The sequence below is a fragment of the Talpa occidentalis genome, unplaced genomic scaffold (assembly GCF_014898055.3).
Source record: "Talpa occidentalis isolate TD23 unplaced genomic scaffold, MPIMG_talOcc4v2.1 talOcc4.2, whole genome shotgun sequence".
Lineage (NCBI taxonomy): Eukaryota > Metazoa > Chordata > Mammalia > Eulipotyphla > Talpidae > Talpa > Talpa occidentalis.
Genome location: NW_023602073.1, coordinates 143,337,987 through 143,360,096, shown reverse-complemented (window position 1 = coordinate 143,360,096; position 22,110 = coordinate 143,337,987). Strand labels below are relative to the sequence as shown.

The 22,110-nt window shown below is 45.7% G+C and overlaps 1 protein-coding gene and 1 long non-coding RNA gene across 6 annotated transcripts in view; one reads left to right on the top strand and one right to left on the bottom strand.

Annotated features, from left to right (window-relative positions):
• TMEM242 (transmembrane protein 242) overlaps nt 1–14,355 on the bottom strand; it is a 33,364-nt gene extending 19,009 nt beyond the window's left edge. For 4 of the 5 annotated variants that reach the window (XR_005126961.2, XR_008552820.1, XR_005126960.1 and 1 more), the window contains exons 1-3: nt 14,168–14,355; nt 13,530–13,630; nt 9,282–9,419 (exon numbers count right to left, since the gene is read on the bottom strand). Coding sequence is in view for 2 of the 5 variants with exons in the window: in XM_054697937.1 (XP_054553912.1) it covers nt 9,282–9,419; nt 13,530–13,630; nt 14,168–14,255 (327 nt within the window). In the remaining 3 variants the exon portion in view is untranslated. The remainder of the gene's footprint in view (nt 1–9,281; nt 9,420–13,529; nt 13,631–14,167) is intronic. The other variant, XM_037520611.2, reaches the window with a different exon arrangement.
• On the top strand, nt 9,674–13,026 carry LOC129146254 (uncharacterized). The gene is made up of 3 exons (XR_008552821.1): nt 9,674–9,744; nt 10,367–10,489; nt 12,822–13,026. It is a non-coding gene; the product is annotated as an uncharacterized LOC129146254 (long non-coding RNA).
• Nucleotides 14,356–22,110: the final 7,755 nt, after the last annotated feature.

The following is a 22,110-nucleotide window of genomic DNA, read 5'->3' as shown; positions in this document are numbered from 1 at the left end:
AAAGTCTCCTATGTTTTGTGTTGATGCGGCGGATGGCAGAACCCGTTTAGAATAGGCAGGTTTGCGGGGTTTGGGCTGCCCCTCTCCCTGTCCTATAACAATTTGACAAAGGGAACGGAGGGAAATGAAGGGAAAGGTGACAGTCAGCCCAACAACTGGGGGATGCAAGGGCATTCACTGAAATGGAAGAGAAGGCGGGAGGAACCCGAGTTCCAGTTAGAATGTGCCTGGCACACACAGATGCACCCCATAGCTGTGGGGCGACTCCAGGCCAGGCTGCAGCTGTGTTCAGCCATCATCCAACTGTAAAGGCCTTTTAGAAATGCCACCGGCTGGATGACAGCATGAGGGATGGAGGACAGACGAGAACAGGAGAGGGGCACAGGAAGCACTGGAAGCCCCAATCCTGACAGGCCTGCAGGGGAGGAGTCAGCAAAGGAAATGGTCCAAATGGCCAGTCAGGGAGCAGGTGACTCAGATGCTGAAGGCAGTGCTGCTGGGGTGGGGAGCAGGGCGGGGGGGGGGGGGGGGCGGGGGGGGTGGAGGCAGCTGTGTCAGGTAACAGAAGAACAGCGCTGCGTCCTGGCCTGACAGCAACGAGGGCACTGGGACCTTGACACCAGCAGTTTCAGGGGATGCTGGGAAATTCTGAAGCTGGACTGAGGCGAGTCAGTGAGCTAGAAGGACAGTATGTGTGGGCAACACTTTGCGGAAAGCTTTCCATGAAGGGAAGCAGATGGGCTGGTAGCTGGGGAGGGGGGCTGCGGAGAATGTGTAGGGGCGTTAAAGGCGAGGTCTCTATAGCGGGCAGCACAGGAGACCGGTGTCAGCAAAGGCCACAACAATCAGGGCACCAGGTCCTTGGCAGACACCAGGGGTGGGAGTGAATGCACAGATGGGGGCGAGGAGGGTGCCTCTGGTAGCAGCATGTCACCCATGATGACACGAAGGTGGGTGAGTGCGTATTTGCAGCAGGACGGGGAGAAGCAGGAGTGGGCAGGAGTGGGACGGTGGAAGGAGGAGTGGGCGAGGCAGGGAGGGCAGATTCATCTTGGGGCAGGCCGGTGCTCCCAACCGTAAGAGCTGTGGGGGGTCAGAGAGTAGCGAGATTTGGAGGTTGTTTAGACACACAGTGAAGGAGAGTGTGGTGATGAAAAGAAGCTGCTTTTCTCTTAGGCAGCTTTGTGGGCGCTGCTCACTGTGAGTGCAGGGGGTGAGGCGGGGGTGAACGATGGTGCAGGTAAGAACAGGATGCTGAGGTGCCAGACATCTGTGCCAACCACCAGGTGAGCCAGCAGCTGGGGTGGGCTGGAGATGCATACCTGGCAGTGGCCTGCAGGTGGGTGAAGCCACCCAGGTGGATGGCTTCTGTGAAGGGGAAAATGCAAGACTAAGGGCAGAGGAAGGAGCAGAACTATGTGGGAAATGAAGCCACAGCACTTGGGAAGGATGGGAGAGTGGGAAAGGAAAAGAGCCAAATTAGAATCGAGAAAAACTGCAAAAAGAGGGCCTTCCCGGTGGCGCAGCGGTTGAGCGCTGGGCTGCGAAGCTGCCCGCAGCCTTTGCAGCGCCGGTTCAATCCCCGGCCACCGGGCGAGGGTCCCACATGGTGCGCAGAACTCTCCTGCTGCCCGCTGCTTCCCTCAGCAGTATGCTTCATCAGTCTGCCTGCTCTGCTCTCCCCTCTGGCTCTGGTGAATTCTCTCACCCTCCCGCGCTTCTGACTGTACCCAGTGCTTGTGTAAATAAATAAATCTTTAAAAAAAAAAAAATTGCAAAAAGAATAAAGAACTCTACAAGCCCAGAATCTGTTAGCACACGAAGCAAACAATAACTGATAGATCTCAGTCATCAAGAAAAAGTGAGATTATGTTCAGCACAATTTACATTGTGGGAAGATACATCACACATTTTCAAAAAAAGATTTCTTCTTAGAACTGTTAGAAACATTTCAGTCAGGAAAATCCAGTTTAAGAGCTCACTTTATTTTTGGATATACTGGTAAATGAAAAATATCTAAATATATCAACATGTGTATGCTTGCAGAGTTTTAGCTTTCATGGTACCTTCTGAAACAAAGCTGAAGGAGAAAGCTTACTCTCAGCTCATCTCCCACATGCTTATTTAGAGAGATCGGCTCATCTGAGCCCAATTTTCTATGCTCTGTTTAAGAAATAAGAACAAAGCCAAAGAACCCCCCTGTGAAAGCAGGACTGGGGCTCCTCCAGCGCAGCGAGGCTGGGAGCCCTTCTGAGGTGATGAAGGCTGATTTGTGTCAGACCTGGGAACATGAAGGCTTTTCTGGCAGCGCTGAGCTTTCCTAGTAATTGTTGCACAGTCCCACTTTATAAAACGCATGGGGCTTTATTTTACTTCTAAAAGGAAACTGGTGGGATTTTAAAGAGGTGTCCTGGCAATCTGCCAGAACAGCTGACACCCCCTCCCTTTAAAAAAAAGTACACTGGTCATTATCTTTCCTTCTAAACTGGGCAAGACCCTGTGATTTGCATCTCTGTCACCACGCTGCTCCTCCACATCTACATGGGTGCCTCTCACCACCCAGAAGCCTTGGTGCGATGGGCAGAAGAGTGACAGAGACGTTCTTGCCACCTCAGACCTGAGCATCTCTGATGCACAGTGCCACTTCCAATTAATTTAAAAATGATTCTAGGAAAATATTCCTCAATGCATAGGCCTTTGAAGGCACATGAGCTTGACAGATGGAATTATCCCAGCCAGATCATCGACTCTGGGCCTGGGCGTTCTAGTGGTACTTTCAGGAAAGGGGGGCCAGGCTGGGCCCACTGCCATGCAGGAGCGAGAAATTGAAGCTTGCATCCTGAGGGCAGAAGCGGGTAGAGATCTTTGGAAGCACCGAAATTAGATTAGCCCAGGACATAGAAGGAATACGTTTCAGCCGCTCCACAGACATCCCCTGCAGATAGCTCAGAAGTGGCTACCATTCAACAATTTGCCAGGACACTCAAGATTTGTTTTTATCTTTGATCTACACCAGTGAAAAGAATACAGCATGAAGTCTATTTCCTTTTTAGATAACTAACAAGTTAAACACTTCCAAGCTGTTCCATGGTTTCATTTTACACGTGGGGTGCAGCCTTCGCTCTCTAACACGGCTTCATCTGGGCCAAGGAGGTAAACCAGGGCGGGAATAGCCGCACTTAACACAAGGCCTGCCGGACGTCAGCAAAGCTGACACTGACAAAAAGTGAAGATTTGACTATAACTAGCAAAAGCCCTCAAGCTGGTCACAAGGTAATTAAGAAGTGAGCCTAAATATTAACATTAAAATATAGGCCTAGCAGCAGCTACAAGAAAGAGCCTGAGAAAATAAATGTTATCAGAGCACATCCCACATGGTCCTAGAGTGGGACATTACTTCTCATAAAGGATCTTTCCTAGAATAGGAATGTCCAATGGCAATTAAAAAAAAACAAATCTCTAAAATGTTCTAGTTTTGTTTTGAAGAAAAAGAAGCCTGGACGTTTGAGAAAGCAGCAACCCGTATCAGCGGGTGACACGCCATGACCCCAACTATAAGCTATTTCCACAAAGGCCTTGGCTGCAGCAGGGACACAGCGACAGGGGAGGCAGCCTGTTCTCTGCCTTCCAGGCTGGCAGAGGGTCAGGGCACCAGAAGTCCCCAGCGGCGAGCGTGCTGGGCACTGTATCTCCTAAACTGTATGACCTTTCCTGGAGGGCTGTTCAGCAACCGATACCAAGAACATTTTTAAGGTGCCCTTTGATGCAATAATAACATCTTCTGTCTTTAGAACAAATTTCTTGACCAATAAAATTACAAAAAGACGTGTGCCTGCAGAGCACGCACTCCGTATGGTGCTTGACGGTGGAAAGTGGCGGTCCGAGTGCCATTGGGAGGAGGCAGATCAAGTAAATGACACCAGCGGCCTCCTCAGAGCAGTGGGGATGCACCAGACCCACGTGCAGCGACATTCAAGACCCTTCGGCAAAAGGCGCCAGAGGAGCAGAGTCAGGCAGTTTTATGTGAACTCAGGCCTGCTGGGCTCTCTATGGCAGTGACTACAGATCCAGGGATTTCTGGTGACTTTTATTTCTTTTTGTACTTTTCTAAGTTTTAACAATATTTTTACATAAAAACAGAACCAGAGACATCTTTGTTAAAGACAGGTTACACACATTTTTCTTTGAAAACAAATGTCAATCTATGTAAATATAAGCAACACCTCACATCCCAGAGTAAAAGGGCCAAAAAAAAAAAAAAAGAAACTAAACCAATGAAAAACCTCCATTTATAAGTTGATTTCTGACTCCCTGGGCAACTTAAAGTATTTCACAGGAGCTGAGAATGTTTTCACTACTCTTGGGTTTTAGCTGCTGTTGAGGGCAACGGCTGTAAATTGTCTGTAAATTCTGACCACACCGGGTTCATGAACACGTTTACACACAAGCCATGGGCAACACTCGCCATGGGCGCTCCCGTCCGGTGCTCGGAGATGGTGCCCTCACCTCAGACAAACATAGCGCAGAGACCCACAGGCATGGGAAGGTGCAAAGCGTCTATACTAATCAGGAAACATTTATACACCTAATATTTTTACTTCTAAGGGGAGAAAAAAAGGACAAGATAACCATAAATATGCTCAACCTCTTAGAAATCTTTCCATACCTATACCTATGTGCCTGTATTTACAGAGTTTATATACTATAAATAATGAAAGACAAAAAAGTGAACCAGTCATTGCTCATCAGTATCATGTCAGCAATGACTAGGGAACTAGCGGTGGTTATCCTGGAGATCCCTATGGGCAGCTGAGAGGCACCATTTCCGCTTCCTCTGTCCACACTGCCACCGCGGGCACTTACCTGCCCTGAACACGACCCTTTGCACAGCTGCATTAGGGGCCCACAAACCTAGTCAAGGTCCATGCTTCACAATTAAGTTATAGTAATGAAATGAATGCTGCCTCAGTCACAGTCAGATGACAAAATACCATGATTCAGAGTAACGGATGAAGCCACACTGAGCGATCAGGCCGTGTCTGCTGGCCCACAGGCAGATCAGCAGGGTGGAACATGGGGCACTGAGTTCTATAGAAAGGTGAGGGTGCCATCCCAAATTCTGGCTGAGGGCAGAAGCGGGTAGATTCCATTGGCTTCAGTCCATTGACAAGAAGCTTCCACTCTATTTCTTCTTTTCAGATGCTAATTAAATGATTTGGCACTAAATAAAATACAATTTTATATTTATATTAGATGTATTATAATAGTCTATGTGAAACGAAATTCCATAATAATTATGACTGAGCCAAGAGTAATCCCAACTACTTCTAAAAAGAGTTTGGCTGTAAGCATTAGCCTCAAGTTCCCTTTGAGGCCAGCAGATGTAGCTGTGAATTAAAGGAGGGAAGCCAAGTGCTCCAGCTCAGCCGCTAGATGGCGCCTATGTTTGTGAACTGGGTTTATGGGAGATTTCATACAATACAAAGTAGTTCCCAACAATTTGACACTGGAATTAATTTTGATTTCCCTGTATTTATTAGAATGGCTATCTCAATTATTCACTGAGTGCACAGTCCTGGGATATTTCTACTTAACATTTTCTGATGTTTCCCTAATGATAAAGATGACATTTCCCAAGAAAAGGCAGTAAAGTGTAATACGAGTTAATTACTGGACTCAGGACAACTTCAGTTATCATCAAATCTCTCTGAGCTGCAGATCTCTAAATGCAGAGCTAAAAATACACCACATTGCTTTCCACAAGCCTCGGGGCAGAGTCATATAACATGAATTTGCTGAAAAGGTCGACACATAAGGCTTTGAACCTAAGCCTTTCCATGGCAATAGAGTCCTGCTTGGGTAGGCCCACGAATGCCTTCTGAATGAATACAGAAAGAAGTACGGCTGCTTTCGAAAAGATGTGCCCCTGAAAATGTGAGAGAGGGCCATTTCTCTGCGAGACGTCTCAAATGTGGACATCAAACTGATATGCCTAATGAGCAGTAGGGAGGGAGAGGGTGTATTTTGCATTCTCTTTTTAGTTAAATAAATGAAGATGAAATATAAAAAGATTCTAAGATTCCTTATATTCAACAGTGCCAATTAGAAAAATAGCTTTTTCTCCCCCAGATGTTCTATGTAGGCAATAATCTTCTGCAGGGTGGCATAAAATGAGAAGTTCACATTCAAGAAACCGTGTTCTAGAAATGGTCCAAAAAACCCCAAATGCTCAAGGATATCATTTCATTTAAATGAATCTAATTTTGTTGTTCTATGACAATTTGGTTTATTTCATTATGCCCATTCCACATCACAGAGTATTCATACTTTCAAATACCTGAAAACTTCACCACTCAGCTGTGACTAACTGCTAACCTCTGGAAACATCACCTGTTAGTACCATGCAGTCAATGTAATGTGCTACAGATCATCATTTTTATAGAAACTGAAAGCTTAGTAGCTTTATTATGAAGTATTTCATGCCACCCCGAGTAGACTTCATATGTAGCTAAGGAAGTTTTGTGAACTCCTAGAAATAGCACAAATTAATAAAAGTAAAATCTAGCGATAGTAATGTTGTTGAAGGAATACATATTTAAGTAAAAAATTGACTCAGATACCCATAATTCATTCACATATTTCTGCCAGACATATTTTCTCCCAGTTTCTTTTACTTGCTTTCAAATAACTTATATCATACATAGGCATGAGCCTTGTTCTGCACTTACATTATTCCCTAATAACTTTTCTGTTGCAGATGACAGGTTAAAAGGTTTCTCCTGTAGGCGAGAAGAATGGCTATTACTCCCACATCCCCCATTTGTATTTTAACTAATTTATTTTTAATTGTATTTTTTTTAATAGAGGCATGTTTTTATTTATTTGTTTGTTTGTTTGTTTTGTTTATACATGCACTGGGTACAGTCAGAAGCACGGGAGGGTGAGAGAATTCACCAGAGCCAGAGCGGGGAGCAGAGCAGGCAGAAGGACCAAAGTACACTGCTGAGGGGAGCAGCGGGCGGCAGGAGAGGTCTGTGCGCCATGTGGGACCCTCCTCTGGTGGCAGGGGAGCAGCCGGGGATCGAACCGGCGCCGCAGAGGCCGCGGGCAGCTTCGCAACCCAACGCTCAACCGCTGCGCCACCGGGGAGGCCCTTAATTGTATTTTTTTTAATTGAGATATTGGTTTACAACACTACATACAACTTAGGAGTACAGAGAAGAGGCTTGCGCCTCTTCAGGTGTATGTTACTGCTCCATGCCCACCACCAAAGTACCCATCACTCTCCACCACCGTACATTAAAGAGAGAAAGAATGGCTGGCCCTGTACCAGACACAACAATCATGGAGTGGGGAGATGAGGCCCACCTGCGATACCCAGAAAGAAAGGTCAAATCTATGGGATCACATCACAGTCAAAACCAAATCTACCACCTTCTCTCACTCACCCTAGCCTCTTCCACTTACTCCTTCATTTCCCATCTTAGCTACAGGAGGAAAAGTTGGAAAAAAATCTAGACTCTGAAGATAATCAGACTTGGGTTGAAATCTTGACTTTACCAATTACAAACTGTGATCTTGGGGCAAGTGACTTAACCTTAGTCCAAATTTCCTCATTAAAAAAAAAAAAAAAAGAGGCTATTAATACCTGCCTCCAGTTATTGTGAAGATTAAACAATCTGTTGTCTAAAATGTTTGGTTCAGTGCCTAAAATAGAAGAAGAGATTTTATATATGTCAAAGTAAAATTGAGGTTAACAATAAAAATCATCAAAAAAAAAAATCAAAGATTTCCTAACATTTCCAAGTAATAATGTCATCATAAATAACGATCAGCCAGCAGTTGTTTCTAAAATAAAGGTGAGTCTGACGAGAAGAGCATCATGCTTGTCTGTCAGTAGACTGAGTGGAAGGTACATGTGCCTCTCTTTAGTGATGAATGAAACGCAGTAGCAGACCAGCGCCCCCTATCACTCCCGTAAGCATACACGCGAGCTGCTAGCTCTCCCTACTTAAAAAATCCTCTTGACCCCACTCCCCCTTACAGCCATGACCCCACGTCTTTTCAGTTTACAGAAAAACTCAAGACTTGGCTGTGTACACCGCCCCACGCTCACTGCCGCACTCCTGTAGGGTCCCCTCCACCAGCCCTTCCCCACTGAGGGCCACCATGGTGCGACTCAGCCATCTGTCAGTTCTCATCTCATGTGACCATCACCAGCGCACACCTCCTTGACACATTTTTTTTCACCCGGCATCCAAGTCACCATTCTCTGGCTTCTCCCTGCCTCTTTGTAGGGAAATCTTGGCTATTTTCTCCTCTAACCTCTAACCCTTGGCAGTGCCTGAGCACTCTCTACTTGGACCTCTTCCCTTTTCTCTCTCTAGTCACTGCCTTGGTGAGCTACCCTGGCCTCTTGGCTTTAAATCTGATCCACAGACTGGTGAGGAGCCTCAAATTTACATCCTCACCTCACAGGCCTCCCCTGAATTCCACAGCTCTGCATCTCCCTCCATTTTCTTGACTTTGCAACTGTATATGAGACTTCTCCAGTCCCTAACGGACCCCCTCCAACCATTTTCCAGTCACTCAGGCCAAAGCCTTGGAGATTCCTGACATTTTCTCTTACCCTTCACATCCAATCCCTGACAAATCCTTGTCGACTCCACCTTAAAAAATATGTTCAGAACCTCTTTTCATCAACTCCACTGCTGCCACCTTATCTAAACCACCACCAACTCTATAGGAAAAGCCTGACCCATAGAGCTTCCTACAGTAGTTTTTTTAAATAAAAGCTAATCATTCCAAATGTATTGCTTTGTAGCTCAGGGACACACACACGCTTTTAGGATTTTTCCCAATAATGTATAAACACATTAATCATTTAAATAATAATTTCAAAATGCTTTAAGTATTTTACAAGGATGTTTATATATATATATATATATATATATATATACATTCATGTTAAACTGCAGAGAAAGTTGTTCCTAATTAAATAATTTTATTGAACAGGCAGCTATAGAGCCAATTTATAGAGAATGAATATTTGCTATCAATTAGTGGTTAATTATATTTGAGGTTTCACCACCTTCACCTATTTAAATTATATGATTTACCAGTAATGACAAGCAGCCTAGTTATTAGTATAAATCCAGTCACATTCTCTGTCATCACTTTCTGATGGTGAAAATAAAATATGCTAATTTGAAAAGCAGGAAGATTTAGATTACAAAAAGTAGAACATTCTAGACATCAATTGCAGGACTGAATTTACTTACACTGTGAACTCCCAGAGCCTTCCAGATGGCAAAGCTGATCACACCAACCCCACACCAGGCATACAGTGAGCCCCAACCCAGGGCTCGCAGGGCAAGGGAAGACCCACTCTCCGGCAAGGCTGCTGTGGCCATACTTCCCTGCAAGGAAGACAAAAAGGTTCAGGTAGAAATCATCAGCTGAGTAAGAAAAAATATTTGGGCAGTCTGAAACAAGTGACTGTGAGCCCCGTGACTTTGGGATGTCAGTGCTACCCAAGCTCAGAAACCAGCCTGCTGCTTGCAGGTGCACAGCTGCAAGTGTGTGCATGACTCATGCTTGGGTCACACCTTCTCTGACAAATATGTAAGGCACTGTGACAGAAGCTGTGCTGGGGACTCAAGAGACAGGTAAACAGAGCAACTTCCACCTGACCAAAGATGCAAGGGGGAGAGGGTGCTGAAGGGGAGGCAGACAGACCTACAAGTGAGTTATAATCCAAACAGGAATTGTGGTGGCAGAGTCTACTCAGACCTGGGACCAGAGCAAGGGGCCACTAGATCTGCTGCTGACTGTTGCAGGAAGGGGAGTTTTAATACAGAGGGCTTCCTAGAAGAGGCGAGTGAAATCTAAATTTGAGAAAAGATGAATGATACAGTGACAGAATGCTGCTTGGTCAGCTTCTATCTGCTGGTTCAATAGAAAAGTACGGGCTCCCACCCCTCTAGCAGAGAACTGCCAATATGGCAGCCTGGAAATATGAGTGAAAGAAAATATTAAAATCAAGCTAAGGTTCACTGAGATAACAAAACAGGCCAGATGGTCCCAAAAGGAACAAACAAAAAGGGTGGTTAAATGTATTACCAACTGGGGAAAGGGATTTAGGCAATGTCGGGGGAGAATGTTAACCCCACAGTCAGTGAAACAAAACAAGGGGGAGGGACTTACATAGTAGGTATAAAAACTAAATGGAAATTTGTTTTGGGATGCCTGGTTATCTTATGCTTTGGCGCCCACTCTTGCAAGAATGTTGAATCAAGTCTTGCTTCTGGCTGTTCTGCCAGTCTCTTTGCACTTGGACAGGTGAGGACAGGTTTCTCACATACAGGTCATCGTGAGGACTTTGAAATATATATGAAAATGGCACAAAGAAAGTCAGCTTATGGCAGCTACTGAGAAACTAACAGATGAACAGTGACCCTCCATCCACGTTTCAAGGCACAGTATTAAGGTAACAATCAACATTTATAATGATTGAACAACATTCTGACTATCAGCATATGAACCTGACTAGAGAATTAAAAATGAAATGTATCCTTCATAAAGGAGTGACCGCCCCATCACGGAAACATGGGTGGGGACGGTGAAGGGGCTTTAAAAAAACAAAGATAGGGCCTCTCCGGTGGCGCAGCGGATTGAGTGCAGCGCTGTGAAACTGTACGCAGCCTCTGCAGCACCGGTTTGATTCCAGGCCAGCCAGGAAGATTCCCACATGGCTCAACAGACCTCTCCTGTCTCACCCGCTGCTCCCCTCAGCAGCGTACCTTGGTCCTTCTGCCTGTTCTGCTCCCTGTGCTATCTCTGGTGAATCCTCTCACCCTCCCGCACCTCTGGCCTGTACCCCAGTGCTTATATAAATAAATACATCTTTAAAAAAATAAAATAAAAAGACAAAGACACTGGGAAGGACAGTGATCCAGATTTTTAATCTCTTCCGGGTCTATTATTTGGAAACTTAAAATGTTAGCTGCAGCATATTTTCGTTGAAAAATATAACCCTGAAATGGAAACTAAAGATACTCCTCCCGAACACTGGTCAAATGCTTACTAGATGACAGGTTAGGGTCTACTCATTCAGGTTAGGAGGAGCTCATCATAAAAAGCAAACAACAGCAAACAACTGGGGCCTCCCTGGTGGCGTAAGGGGTTAAGACACAACCTGTGAAGCTGTCCACAGCCAATGCAGCACGAGTTTGATCCCCTGGCTGGCCAGGGAGTTACCCACATGGCGCAGCAGACCTCTCCTGACTCGCCTGCTACTCCCCTCAGCAGTGTATTGCAGTAGATCCGCCTGTTCTGTTCCCCACTCTGTCTCTGGTGAATCCTCTCACCCCCCACACCTCTGGCCTGTATCCCAGCTCTTGTATGCATAAATAAATAAATCTTTTTTTTGAAAAAAGCAAACAACAAATAATAAGGGTCTCACAAGTATAAAGGGGGCAAAGTAATGTTTTTAAGAATGTTGATATCTTATAGATGGCGAGCTCCTTGTTCAGATCGATGCTGAATGCATAAAGCTGCACAAGCAGCATTCAGACTAGTTACAGTGATGAATTATATGGTCTGATCAGGAGGACCAAAGCCAAGTGTTTCCTTACTTCACTGCTAAGTGGCCACCAGTCTTATTTTTAGGTAAGACTGCAGGACTGCAATCTCCCCGGGAGTCAGTATTTCCAAATACTGTATCACTGTTAGTGATTTTATTAATGCTCCCTTACTAAATGCTAAGCATGTTACTCCTATGAATTTATCCCCCATTTTACTTATGAGGACACTAATGTAGAGAGACTTGCTCAAGGTTTCAGGCTATAAAAGCTGAACACATCAGCAGTGGGGTCTCTCAGGTTGGTATGATCTCACTGCTTCAACCTTCTTATGCATGATGGCTTTTTTTTAAGCTACACAATGAAGAAATGTCCTGCCTGCCAGTATAGTGTGGTGACCCTGCCTTCACCATGCCTTAAAAAGCACCCTCCAACACTATACAAGGCATGTGTGGTCTGATTTTCTAACATAAGACAGAATGGAAAAGTTAGGTATGTGCCTTTTTTGCAAGACAAAATCCCTGCCATTCAACAGATTCTCAGAAAGATCTGTGGTCCAAAAGTTGACACGGTAACTGGGGCTCAAATATTTCATGTTAAAGCATGACTATCAGCCAGATTTTACTTATTTCTGCCACAACATCTACTTCTACCCTGAAATAACAGAGGGGGAAAATGACCACCAGGCTTACTACAGTGACCTGGGACATTCCATATAAGCCCTAAGTATTCCAAGGGGTTCCAGATGCACTTCGAATGTGATCTATTGCCATTCCAGTACTCATAATGCTTGAGTATGAGTATTAGATCATTAAAGATAAATATAAATGGAATGGGAATTTGACAGGTTTCTGATTTTTCATAGAACACTATTTTCCCAAAGTAAACAAACTGTAATTATACAGCTATTTGTATGAATATTTAATATTTCTCTTCCACATTGGACACTAACTTCCTGCGGGATAGATATGTTCTATTCTTTTTTGGATCTTTTGCACCTAGCTAGCACAGTGCGTGACACAGAAAACATACTGAGGGTAGCCTCTGTTAAATTAATGGCTAAATAATCCAAATGGGGTGGGGAGGACAGGTAAATGTGAAGACTATTTTCCATCAATTGGGAACACGAGGAAGCTGTGACTAAAGCAGAGAGCCTACTCATTCATGCTCATGAAATAAGAATTTTCTGCCTTAAATAGTTTACATTTAACCAAAATTTATTCTTATTCAATGTGGCAGGCACTTTTCTAGGGTGTGTACAAGCATACCTGGTCTCTGCTTTCAAGGAGCTGACCTGTTTTTCAGAGATACTAGGATGCAAAGACACACCGGGACTTCAACATTTTAACACCTCTGAGATAAAATGCCTCCTGCAATCAGTGAGTTTAACAGGTATCATTTTTCTGTTTCCCAATAGTACACAAAATATTGGTGCTCTTTACAACTGCCAGTGAATCACCTACATTTAGATTTGAAGTCACGCTGAGCGTAAGAAGTGTACTGGACAAGCTTTTAGTCTTGTTCTGCTAACGTGTAAGAAAGCAAGTAATTAATTACAGTAGTCCCCTTCCATTCCCCCTCCCCCAAAGGAGAATATGCCCCAAGTCCTCAGTGGATGAAACTAATGGGGGCAAGCTCTCCCAAGGTCGCACTCTCTCTCTCTCATTTAGTACTATTTTTTCTTATAAATACATACCAATGATAAAGTTCAATTTATAAATTAGGCACAAGAGATTAACAATAATCTTGCAGGTAATACTGCAAGTAAAATCTCAGATAAGAGAGGACTACTGTACTTCTTTTAGGCTGCTCATTAATGTGCATGAGGCTTGTACAGGTTTACTACTATGAAAAGGCTTCAACAGTTGCTTCACTTCTCCCATGTTAAGCAGCTGCCATTCATTTGTAAACCACAACAACGCTGTGTATACACTTGGTGTCACAAACCTTATTGAACCATTCAGGGCTTTTCTTTTTAGCCAGTGATAATGTTGTGCCAAATCCGGCCAGCATGCCCGCTGCAGCGACGGTACCGAGGAAAAGTCCACCTGCCGAGAGTTCGGGGGGGGGGGGGAGGTGGTAGCGCATGGACGGTGGGAGAGATTGAAGAGAAGAAAACAAAAACCTTAAATTAAAAAGAGGTAGACTAGTTTCAGACACGCACGATTCAAATTACATCTAAAATCACTTATATTATTTTTAGCAGTTCTTGCCAAGGGCAAAGGGTAACGCTGTGAAGCCTGCGCGGCCTCAGGCCCGACGGTTCCGAGGTCGCGCAGAGGCGCCTCCCGAGTGGCGGGGCGAGGACCCGTGTCCCGTCCCGATCCCCTCGTTCGGAGGCGCGAAGTTTCCCCCGGGCGGGAAAAAGGAGATCGTGGGCTTCAGAGACGGGAGGGCCCGCGGGGCACCGCGGGCGGGACGGGGCGAGGAGGTGCTCAGGCCCGGGGAGCCCCGCCCGCCGCCCGCCCGTGGGCCACACTCGCGCGCGCCCGGCTCGGGTCGTCAAGGGCGGGCTTGGGGAGGAGGCTAAGCAGGGTCCCGGCCCGGCTCGCCCGGACAGGCCGCCGCGGCTCAGCACACCGCACCTTTGACCAGGAACAGGGGGTCTTCGGCGGGCGCCGGGCGCTCCAGCCCCGGCGCCCGCTCCCCCGCGCCAGGGCCCGCCGTCTCCATCTTTATAAACCTGCTCCACTGCGTCCAGCGCCAAGTGGGCCCGGGTGGCAGCAACAGCAAGGCAGAGCAGAAAGGTTCCGCTGCCCCCGCCCGCTGTGCCACCGCATCATCGGTCCGGCGCTCGGCCGCCGTCTCCTCCCCGCCCGCCGCGCAGGGACGGGCGCGGCCGCACCCCGGGGCGCGGCCCTCGGAGACTGTCTCCCCCAGAGCGCCCTTTCTCTGCTCCGAGGTGCTGATCGCTGCGCTTGAATGCTTTGTTTATCCGAAACGATGTCAGCCTCGACTCTAGGGGGCGCCGAGGCGTCGCAGATGGCGCCGGAGCCGCGGCCCGGGATCGCAGCGCGGGCCCCACAGGCCGACCCCGGAGTCGTCCCTGGCCGTCCCCGGGCGCCTCCAAAGCCGTGCCTGTGGGTGAAAGGGTTTACCCCGGGAGGGGAGCAGCCCCCTCGCGGCGACGCCTCCTGCCGGGCCCCGAGCCTCGGGGCAGCGGGGGCGGCGCGCGGGGGCGCGGGGCGCGGCCTGGGGGGGCGCGCGGCCCGGGGCGGCCCCTGCGGGGGGCGCTGGCGCCCGCGCTCCGCCTGGTCTTCGCAGGCTGGGAGGCGAGTTCGCAAACCGGGTGAACAGGAGGAGGCTGGTGGTCGCAGAGCAGCTTTTCAGCCAGTGGACTCCGACGCATGTCAGCGTTTACCCCGAGGCAAGGCTTCTGCCGTTTGTTCTTTCTGAAGAAGGAAAAATAAGCTGCGGACTTCCGAAGGATGAGGACGGAGAGCTGCACTTCTTCCTCAGGCCCCTGATTCTCAGTGTATTATCTGACCATGCGTAATAAATAAATGTTGGGGCCTCCCTGGTGGCGCAAGCGGTTAAGATGCAACCGATGAAGCTGTCCCCAGCTTCCGCAGTGCGAGTTGCACACCCCGCCGGCCAGGGAGCTACCCACATGGCACGGCAGACCTCTCCTGACTCGCCCACTGCTCCCCTCAGCAGTGTATTTCAGTCAATCTGCCTGTTCTGCTCCCCACTCTGTCTCTGGTGAATCCTCTCACCCCCTACACCTCTGGCCTGTACCCCAGCTCTTGTATGCATAAATAAATCAATCTTCAGAAAATAAATAAATAAATAAATAAATGTTGGATAAATGCATAAATGAATACATATGTTAGATGCAATTAATATTTCAAACCCAGGTGGAGATCCTAGACCTCAGAGTGGGCTTGGATTATTTAGGCTCTCCCTAGCTGTTTCCTTTTCTGTAAAATAAACGGATAGAATCTACCTCATAGGGTAGCGGTGAGAATTAAGCACAACAATGTCAATAAAGAGGTTAGCATAGTGCTTGGCAATATACACATTCCATATGCGTTAGCTCTAGTTCTTACCCCTTCATTTCCAGGGGTTGTTTTGCAGCATTGCCTATGGAGATTTTGAAAGATATAGATGTCCAGGGCCTATCACTGAGTATTACGGCTCTGAATGTCCAGGCAGGGCAGTTTACAAGTTCCATGGTACTTAGCAATAGCTCGTTAAGGTTAAGAACTCAACCAGGTTAAGAACTGCTGCTCTGTTCAAATTTCTGAGTGGATAATCACACAGAATTGACCTACACTTTGGATCCTCTGGAAGTAAAAGGCCCAAGACTATAAGGTCCTTTGAAAGGGCAAACGCTGTACTAACTTGTTGAATGTCATTAGGACTTAGCTCTTTTCCTTCTTTTTGAGAATAGCTGCTAACATTTATTGAGTGCTTTCTTATGTCTGGCATTGTGCTAAGTGTTTCAAATACATGGTCTCATGTAATCTTCTCTAACTCAGACTAACTTGCTCAACTCCCACGACTGCCTTGTGGCAGACCCAGGATCTCAAGCAGCTCAGTTTAAACCCTCACCATTGCCCAGTGGTTCTCATGCTTGGCCTTGTTCACTGGACTTACCCCGGAGGATGCTTTTGATTCCATGGGGCTTGTGCTGGGCCTGAGAATGTGCATGTCTCCCAGGTTCCCTGATGCAGCTGGTTCCATTTACTCTTACAGTGGACTCCTCTCAAAATCCACACTATCCTCTAGGACACTTAGAAGTCCACTATCTGCATGGTCTCACTCATAGCAGGAATCTAGAAAACCTAAACAAGGGACCAGGAAAAAGAATAACTATAATAAAGAAAAAATCAAAATCAACAAGCAACTATAAACCAGAGACACACTATGGGGGCTGGTGGGGAGAAGAGGGATTGGGGTCAAAATAAGGGGGGTGCAATTGTATGGGGAATATAATTTAAAAAAACTTTAAAAACAAAGTCTGCTATCCAAGACCGCTTAGAGAGAAAAAGTGCGATTCCTTAACTCTCCCTGACTTTGCAACCCTCCCCACCCAGATAAACACAGAACTTTTTTATTTGAAGGATTATATTATTATTTTCAATAAGGAACAAAAGAGTAAACTAGGCAAGTCACCATATCCAACACTCTAGAGTCTGTTTTCCTTTTGAGATCTAACTACAAATCCTGTGGACTCCTGTCTGCTTTTATTGCTAAGGATGAGGCTCACAATCCTCTACCTTCTTTCTAAATTCCCACAGTAAAGGACAGCTTTCCTCGCTCCCACATGTGAGGTCACCTCGCTAGTAAACAGAGGCCAGAAGAGACACTTAAAGCAAATCAGAGAGTGGCCTTTGCCTTAGATGAGCAATTTGCGTTTTGAAGATCCATGATAGAGACTCACAATAGGAGGACCTAAGAGAACGGAGAGCTTCTTGGGCCAGGTGAACTGGTTGGGAGAGGGGAGGGGAATTTTGGGGATTACAACCTCATTCCTCTGTGGCCTTTGCTCTGTCCCAGAACTTGGGCGACAATGATTCCAGGGTCCGAGAAACCTGCACTGTGTGAGGATGGGGCTCCCTGGCCCTGAAAAGAGAACCCCATTCAAGGTATCTCAAGGTAGAATACTTAAAGAAAAAACCTATTTTTTTTGTGGGACCCTCGCCGGTGGCCAGGGAACCCCCAAATCACATGTAGACTGGCTTCCATGGTAATGCATGAGACCAGGCCCCAACAGAGGAGTTGCAATCATTTGGAGCACAGTCTCCGGACAAGAGCATTGATTCTGAAGCAGTAAGAGGGAGCATTCGCAAGCATGGAAACCAGTGGCCAGAAAGTAGCAGAAGTTTGGTGCTCTGTGCAAAGTGATCAGGACTGGCGTTCTGATGGAAGCACCATTCCCTTTTAGGAAAATGTAATAGAAATGTCTTGGAAGCAAAAGAGGCTGCTGGGAAAGAAGTTCATCTGAGACAGACTGTTGCTATTTTGGTATTTGTTTTAGTCAGCTGAAAGTTCATACCAGTGATGCATCGACTACATACTTATTTCAAACCTTTTGGCTCCTGTAGATTCTGTTTCACATTTTGACAGTTAGAAACCTGTTAGTATTACAGTTCCCAGAATGTGGGTAGCCCTAGCTCTAGCTAGTTCCAAACACTGACAGGCTTTCACCCCATCTATTTTAAAAATATGTCTTCCGAGCATCAGTTTCCCCCTGTTGGAAATAGAAGGTTGGATTCTTTTTAAAATCTGTTAAGGGTCACCGATTGGCCATTCTTCTCACATTCTTCTCACTGTTGAAGATAGTTATCAAAAATTTGGTGCAGAAGTCTTTAAAAGTTATTGCTTACTTAAGAATGTGTGTAGAGAAAATGATCTGCCGATTTTATAGTGAATTATTGACATAGATCGCCTTGTAAGGAGGAGGAGGTAAAAACCGTTAACTGTATTTTTTCTACTTCCTGCTTAGTAAGCAAAATGTTGATCAAAGCAACCTTTTCTACAGATGTCTATCACATTTGAAAATTTTTAAATGAGGGATTTGTATTATTTTTGTGAAAAGAAAAAAAGGGAAGAAAAACTAGAAACATACTTTCAAAATGTCTCACCTTCTTTAAAAGGTGGGTTTCTATGTTGAAATAGAAATATTATGTAGGTTTCCAGAATAAGTCACCAAAGTCTTCAGCAGGATACTCAGCGACAAGACTCCTGGGAAGTGAGCAAAGAAGAAAAAGCGAGAGACTCATTCCTTAGGACAGACTCCGGGATGGCTGACAGCCCACAGGTATTTGTGTCCTGCCAGTGGGCTGCTATCAGAGCTGCTTGAATTCTTCCCAATGTCTGCTCTGGATTCCCAGAGTTATAGCTCCTTTGAAGTGCGCTACAATCAATAGAGTGTAATATAAATGGTGAGTGTGGTAATAATTCCTCTTGAGCGAGCTGAAGCGAGACTACCAAAGTTGAGTCTCATTACCCACTTCCGGTGCCTCATCACTTATCTCTAGAAATGTGTTCCATAACTGTCCCAGGTTGACTAATATAAGCCTGTCTTCATCATAGTAAATGAAGGTTGCATGATAAGTTCCTTCCTACCCATTTTTCTTTAATGTAGAGAGTCTTTCTTATCTCTTTCCAGCGAGGGTTGAATTGTTACTGTTAATTGTTACTGTTACTGTTAGATCAGACAGCTTTTTGAAGGCTGTTGTATTTCATAAACCACTAGATATTTTCTTATAAGAGAGGATGCATACAGCTTCCTTTCACTGTGTTCCTCTAACTCCACGGAAGGATCAAATATGGTCACATATGTTCGAGCATTTTATACAATAAATTGTCAAGTAGCCTGCCAATGTAAAGTAGCCTGCCACATTATTTTTAGCCTATGTGCACCCAGTCATAGAAAAATGTTTTAACATTGCCAGCGATAAAATAAATTCCCATCTATACATTCTTGTTCTGCCAGAGTTTTACGCTTCCCTCACATTTACTATTAAGATCTGTGACATCAACCACTTGGGTCGTTAATGCTTATTATGTGTATTGTGCTTATTTTATCTTTTCCTATTCTGATGTGCTAAAAATTATAAATTACAAAAATGACTTAAAAACAGGTTCTATCACATATATGATAAGAGAGTGGCTACATAATGAAACCCTTCTTGATCAAACACTATGTTTAGACTGATTTTAGTTTCATCCATTCAGCAAGTGTTCACTGAGCACCTATTAGGACCTTACAACCTTTCTGTGGTGAAATAAAGCCACAGACCTTGGTTCAGTAGAGCTTATAGTCTCATAACTCTTAATTTTTTGAGTATGTCACAAAAGGATTTTTTTTTTGTTTCAATTTTTGTAAATGAGATCTTTTCCAGCTATCCTTCTTTTGCTTTGTGTCCTAATAAGCAAAGCAAGGGCTAAAGCAATATTTTCATTTCTTGCTTATGAAATCTGTAGCACATTAGGCCACTCCTCTGAATATCAACTATTATTTTACAGCAGGTTCTCAAATAACATCCTTCTGTTTAATGTTTCATTATAACATTGATGAGAAAAAACAACCGCTACCAGCTGGGGCTGCTGTGTGGGGTTGGCATGTACCCCCATGTCTGTAGGAGTTTTCTCCAGGGACTCCAGGTCCCCCACATCCCAAAGATGAGCATGTTGGGCTCATTCACACATCCAAATGGTTGCAGCTAGTGTGTGTGTGTGTGTGTGTGTGTGTGTGTGTGTGTGTGTGTGTGTGTGTGTGTGTGTGTTTGTGCTGGTGTCTGCTCATCAGGCCCTGAACCCTGGTGTGGCACTGCTGCTGCCCATGAGGTAGGCACATTTTCTGGTTCACAAAAAGTTGCTACATGGGCCAGAGTTGGCTTTGGAAACAGGATATTTGAAGTTTAATATTCCAAAGCTAGAAATCAATGAAATAGATCCCGCTGCTAGGAGTGGGTCTCCTCCCTCCAGTGTATTAGGGCAGAAAAAAAGTCTTGAGGCAGATTCCAAAGTATCCAGGGTTGGAGTCTGTGAAGCAATCGCATGGTTAGAGAAGTGCCAAGTGTGTGTAGAGATTCAAAGAACATTTGGAATTCAGAGACTAAGTCAGACATAGCTTCTGCAGAGTGCCAGCAGGCTCCAACTAGCTAGTTTTGAGGGAAAAAAATATACAAGTGCCCTTTGAGCCATTTTCCATCGTTTTAGCTCACCAGCCATTGCGCTCAGCATTTAAGAAAAACACCTGCAGTTGCCTCTGCCTGAGCAGTACACTTCCATCTGAGTAACATGTTTTACTAAAAGTTTTGACCCCTTTGATTTACTCCTGCCTATAAAAGTAATAACCTTTTAGAATATGATTATATATAGCATGATAAAATATTTTACTATAGAGAAAATTACATGCCATTTAGCAGATAGCGCTTTATTTAGGTCAACAGTGCAGGACCCATTCGAGGCATCTGATGGCCTCACTGCCGAGCGCACTATAAATAAATACACCCTCCAACTCCAGACAGTGTGCTGGGGGCATGGCTGCTCATGATGCCGCTTTCAAGGTGAAAGAGAGAACCCGACTGCTTGTGTGGGAGACATGGCCTCGTCCACCCTGCCAGGAATGTGGGGTGACAGTCCCTGCACCTCTTAACATGGCTTCGGTTCCCTCTGCAGTGAGAGGAGGGAGGCGAAACTCCCTCAGGTCTTCCAAGCGTGTTTCCTGGTGTGCCATTTCCAGAAGCTGCTCACTGTTATCCTGGGGAAGAAACTTTGTGATCAAATAAGTTTGACAAAACAAACACAACAGGTTTCTGTGCTCCAGGGGCTTCTAAGCATCTAGAGGCCGACATGCCAGCGTGAGTCTCCCCAAGGCCCCGGGCCTATTGTTGAACACCTGTGTGCCCGCCTGTTGTCTGAGAAATATCCACTAGTGACTGCTAGGATTCTTTCTACTGTCCCAAACGCTGTAAGTCTAGCTAAGTTTGGAGAAATGAGGCCGACCCAGTCAGAGGCTGGAGAGCAATGCTGTTCCTTCCACTTGCAGCTCACGGTCAGAACAAAAAATGGTCTCCACTCCATAGCTGGGCTGAATCCGAGACTAGATTTCACTTTGAGGTCGAAGATTTAATTCTACTTAAGCCAAAAATAACATCTCACTTTCCCATGTCACACTTAGAGCTAGTCTTGACATTCTAAGAGAGAAAAGAAAGAGCTATTTGTTGGGGGTGGGAAGCCAACATAGTCTTGAATAATCTACTTCATTCCAATCAATTAGGAAGAAAAATGCAGGCCCCAGAGCACATTCTGAATTGGTGTAGTTACGGACCCAAAATAGACCAACTTACAGTAGAATTAGATTTACTATTTCGAGCCCTGCTATATATTTATCCTTATTTGGTGGTTTTTCACGGAGTTATGGTTATGAAAATGGGAGTGACCTTGAGGGGTCATGCTGCTGATCATCTTGTGCACAGGAAGGATTCCATTTCATTTTCAGCAACAAGTCCATCTTGACTCCAGACTGGAGAGCCCCACCACTTGGCTTAGGAACATCCTGCATTGAACGGCATTTCTCTTAAAGGACTGCAGTGTGCTGTGGTCACAGGCATAGGATGTTCCAGAGAAACTCACTGGTGTGTTGCGTGTTGTAGGCCAATCCCACCCTCAGCTTCTGGGAAAAACGACTCTAGGAAGAGCCATGCGTAAGACTTCGATGTTTCATGACTTGAAAGAGGGTCATCACCAGACCCCAAAGATACTCATCTATAAATTGACCAGTACCCCAAAGGAGCCCCACAGAAGATGCGGTCCACTTGATCTGCTACATATTTTATCACGTCTTCACCACTCCCCTATGCCTTGACACTCTGACACTCCACTGTTCTCCCCTCTGAAGCTGTACTTCCAGATGTCTACTCAGTCCCTCCCCCTCTCCCCAGAGGGGCTAACTCTAGCCCTTGTGGCCTTTTTGCTAGAATTGGAGAAATGCACCCCTCTCTCACATGAAGTTGTTTTGCAACAATGGATTGCTGAACACCTGCACACAGGGATGCCCTGGGACAGAGCT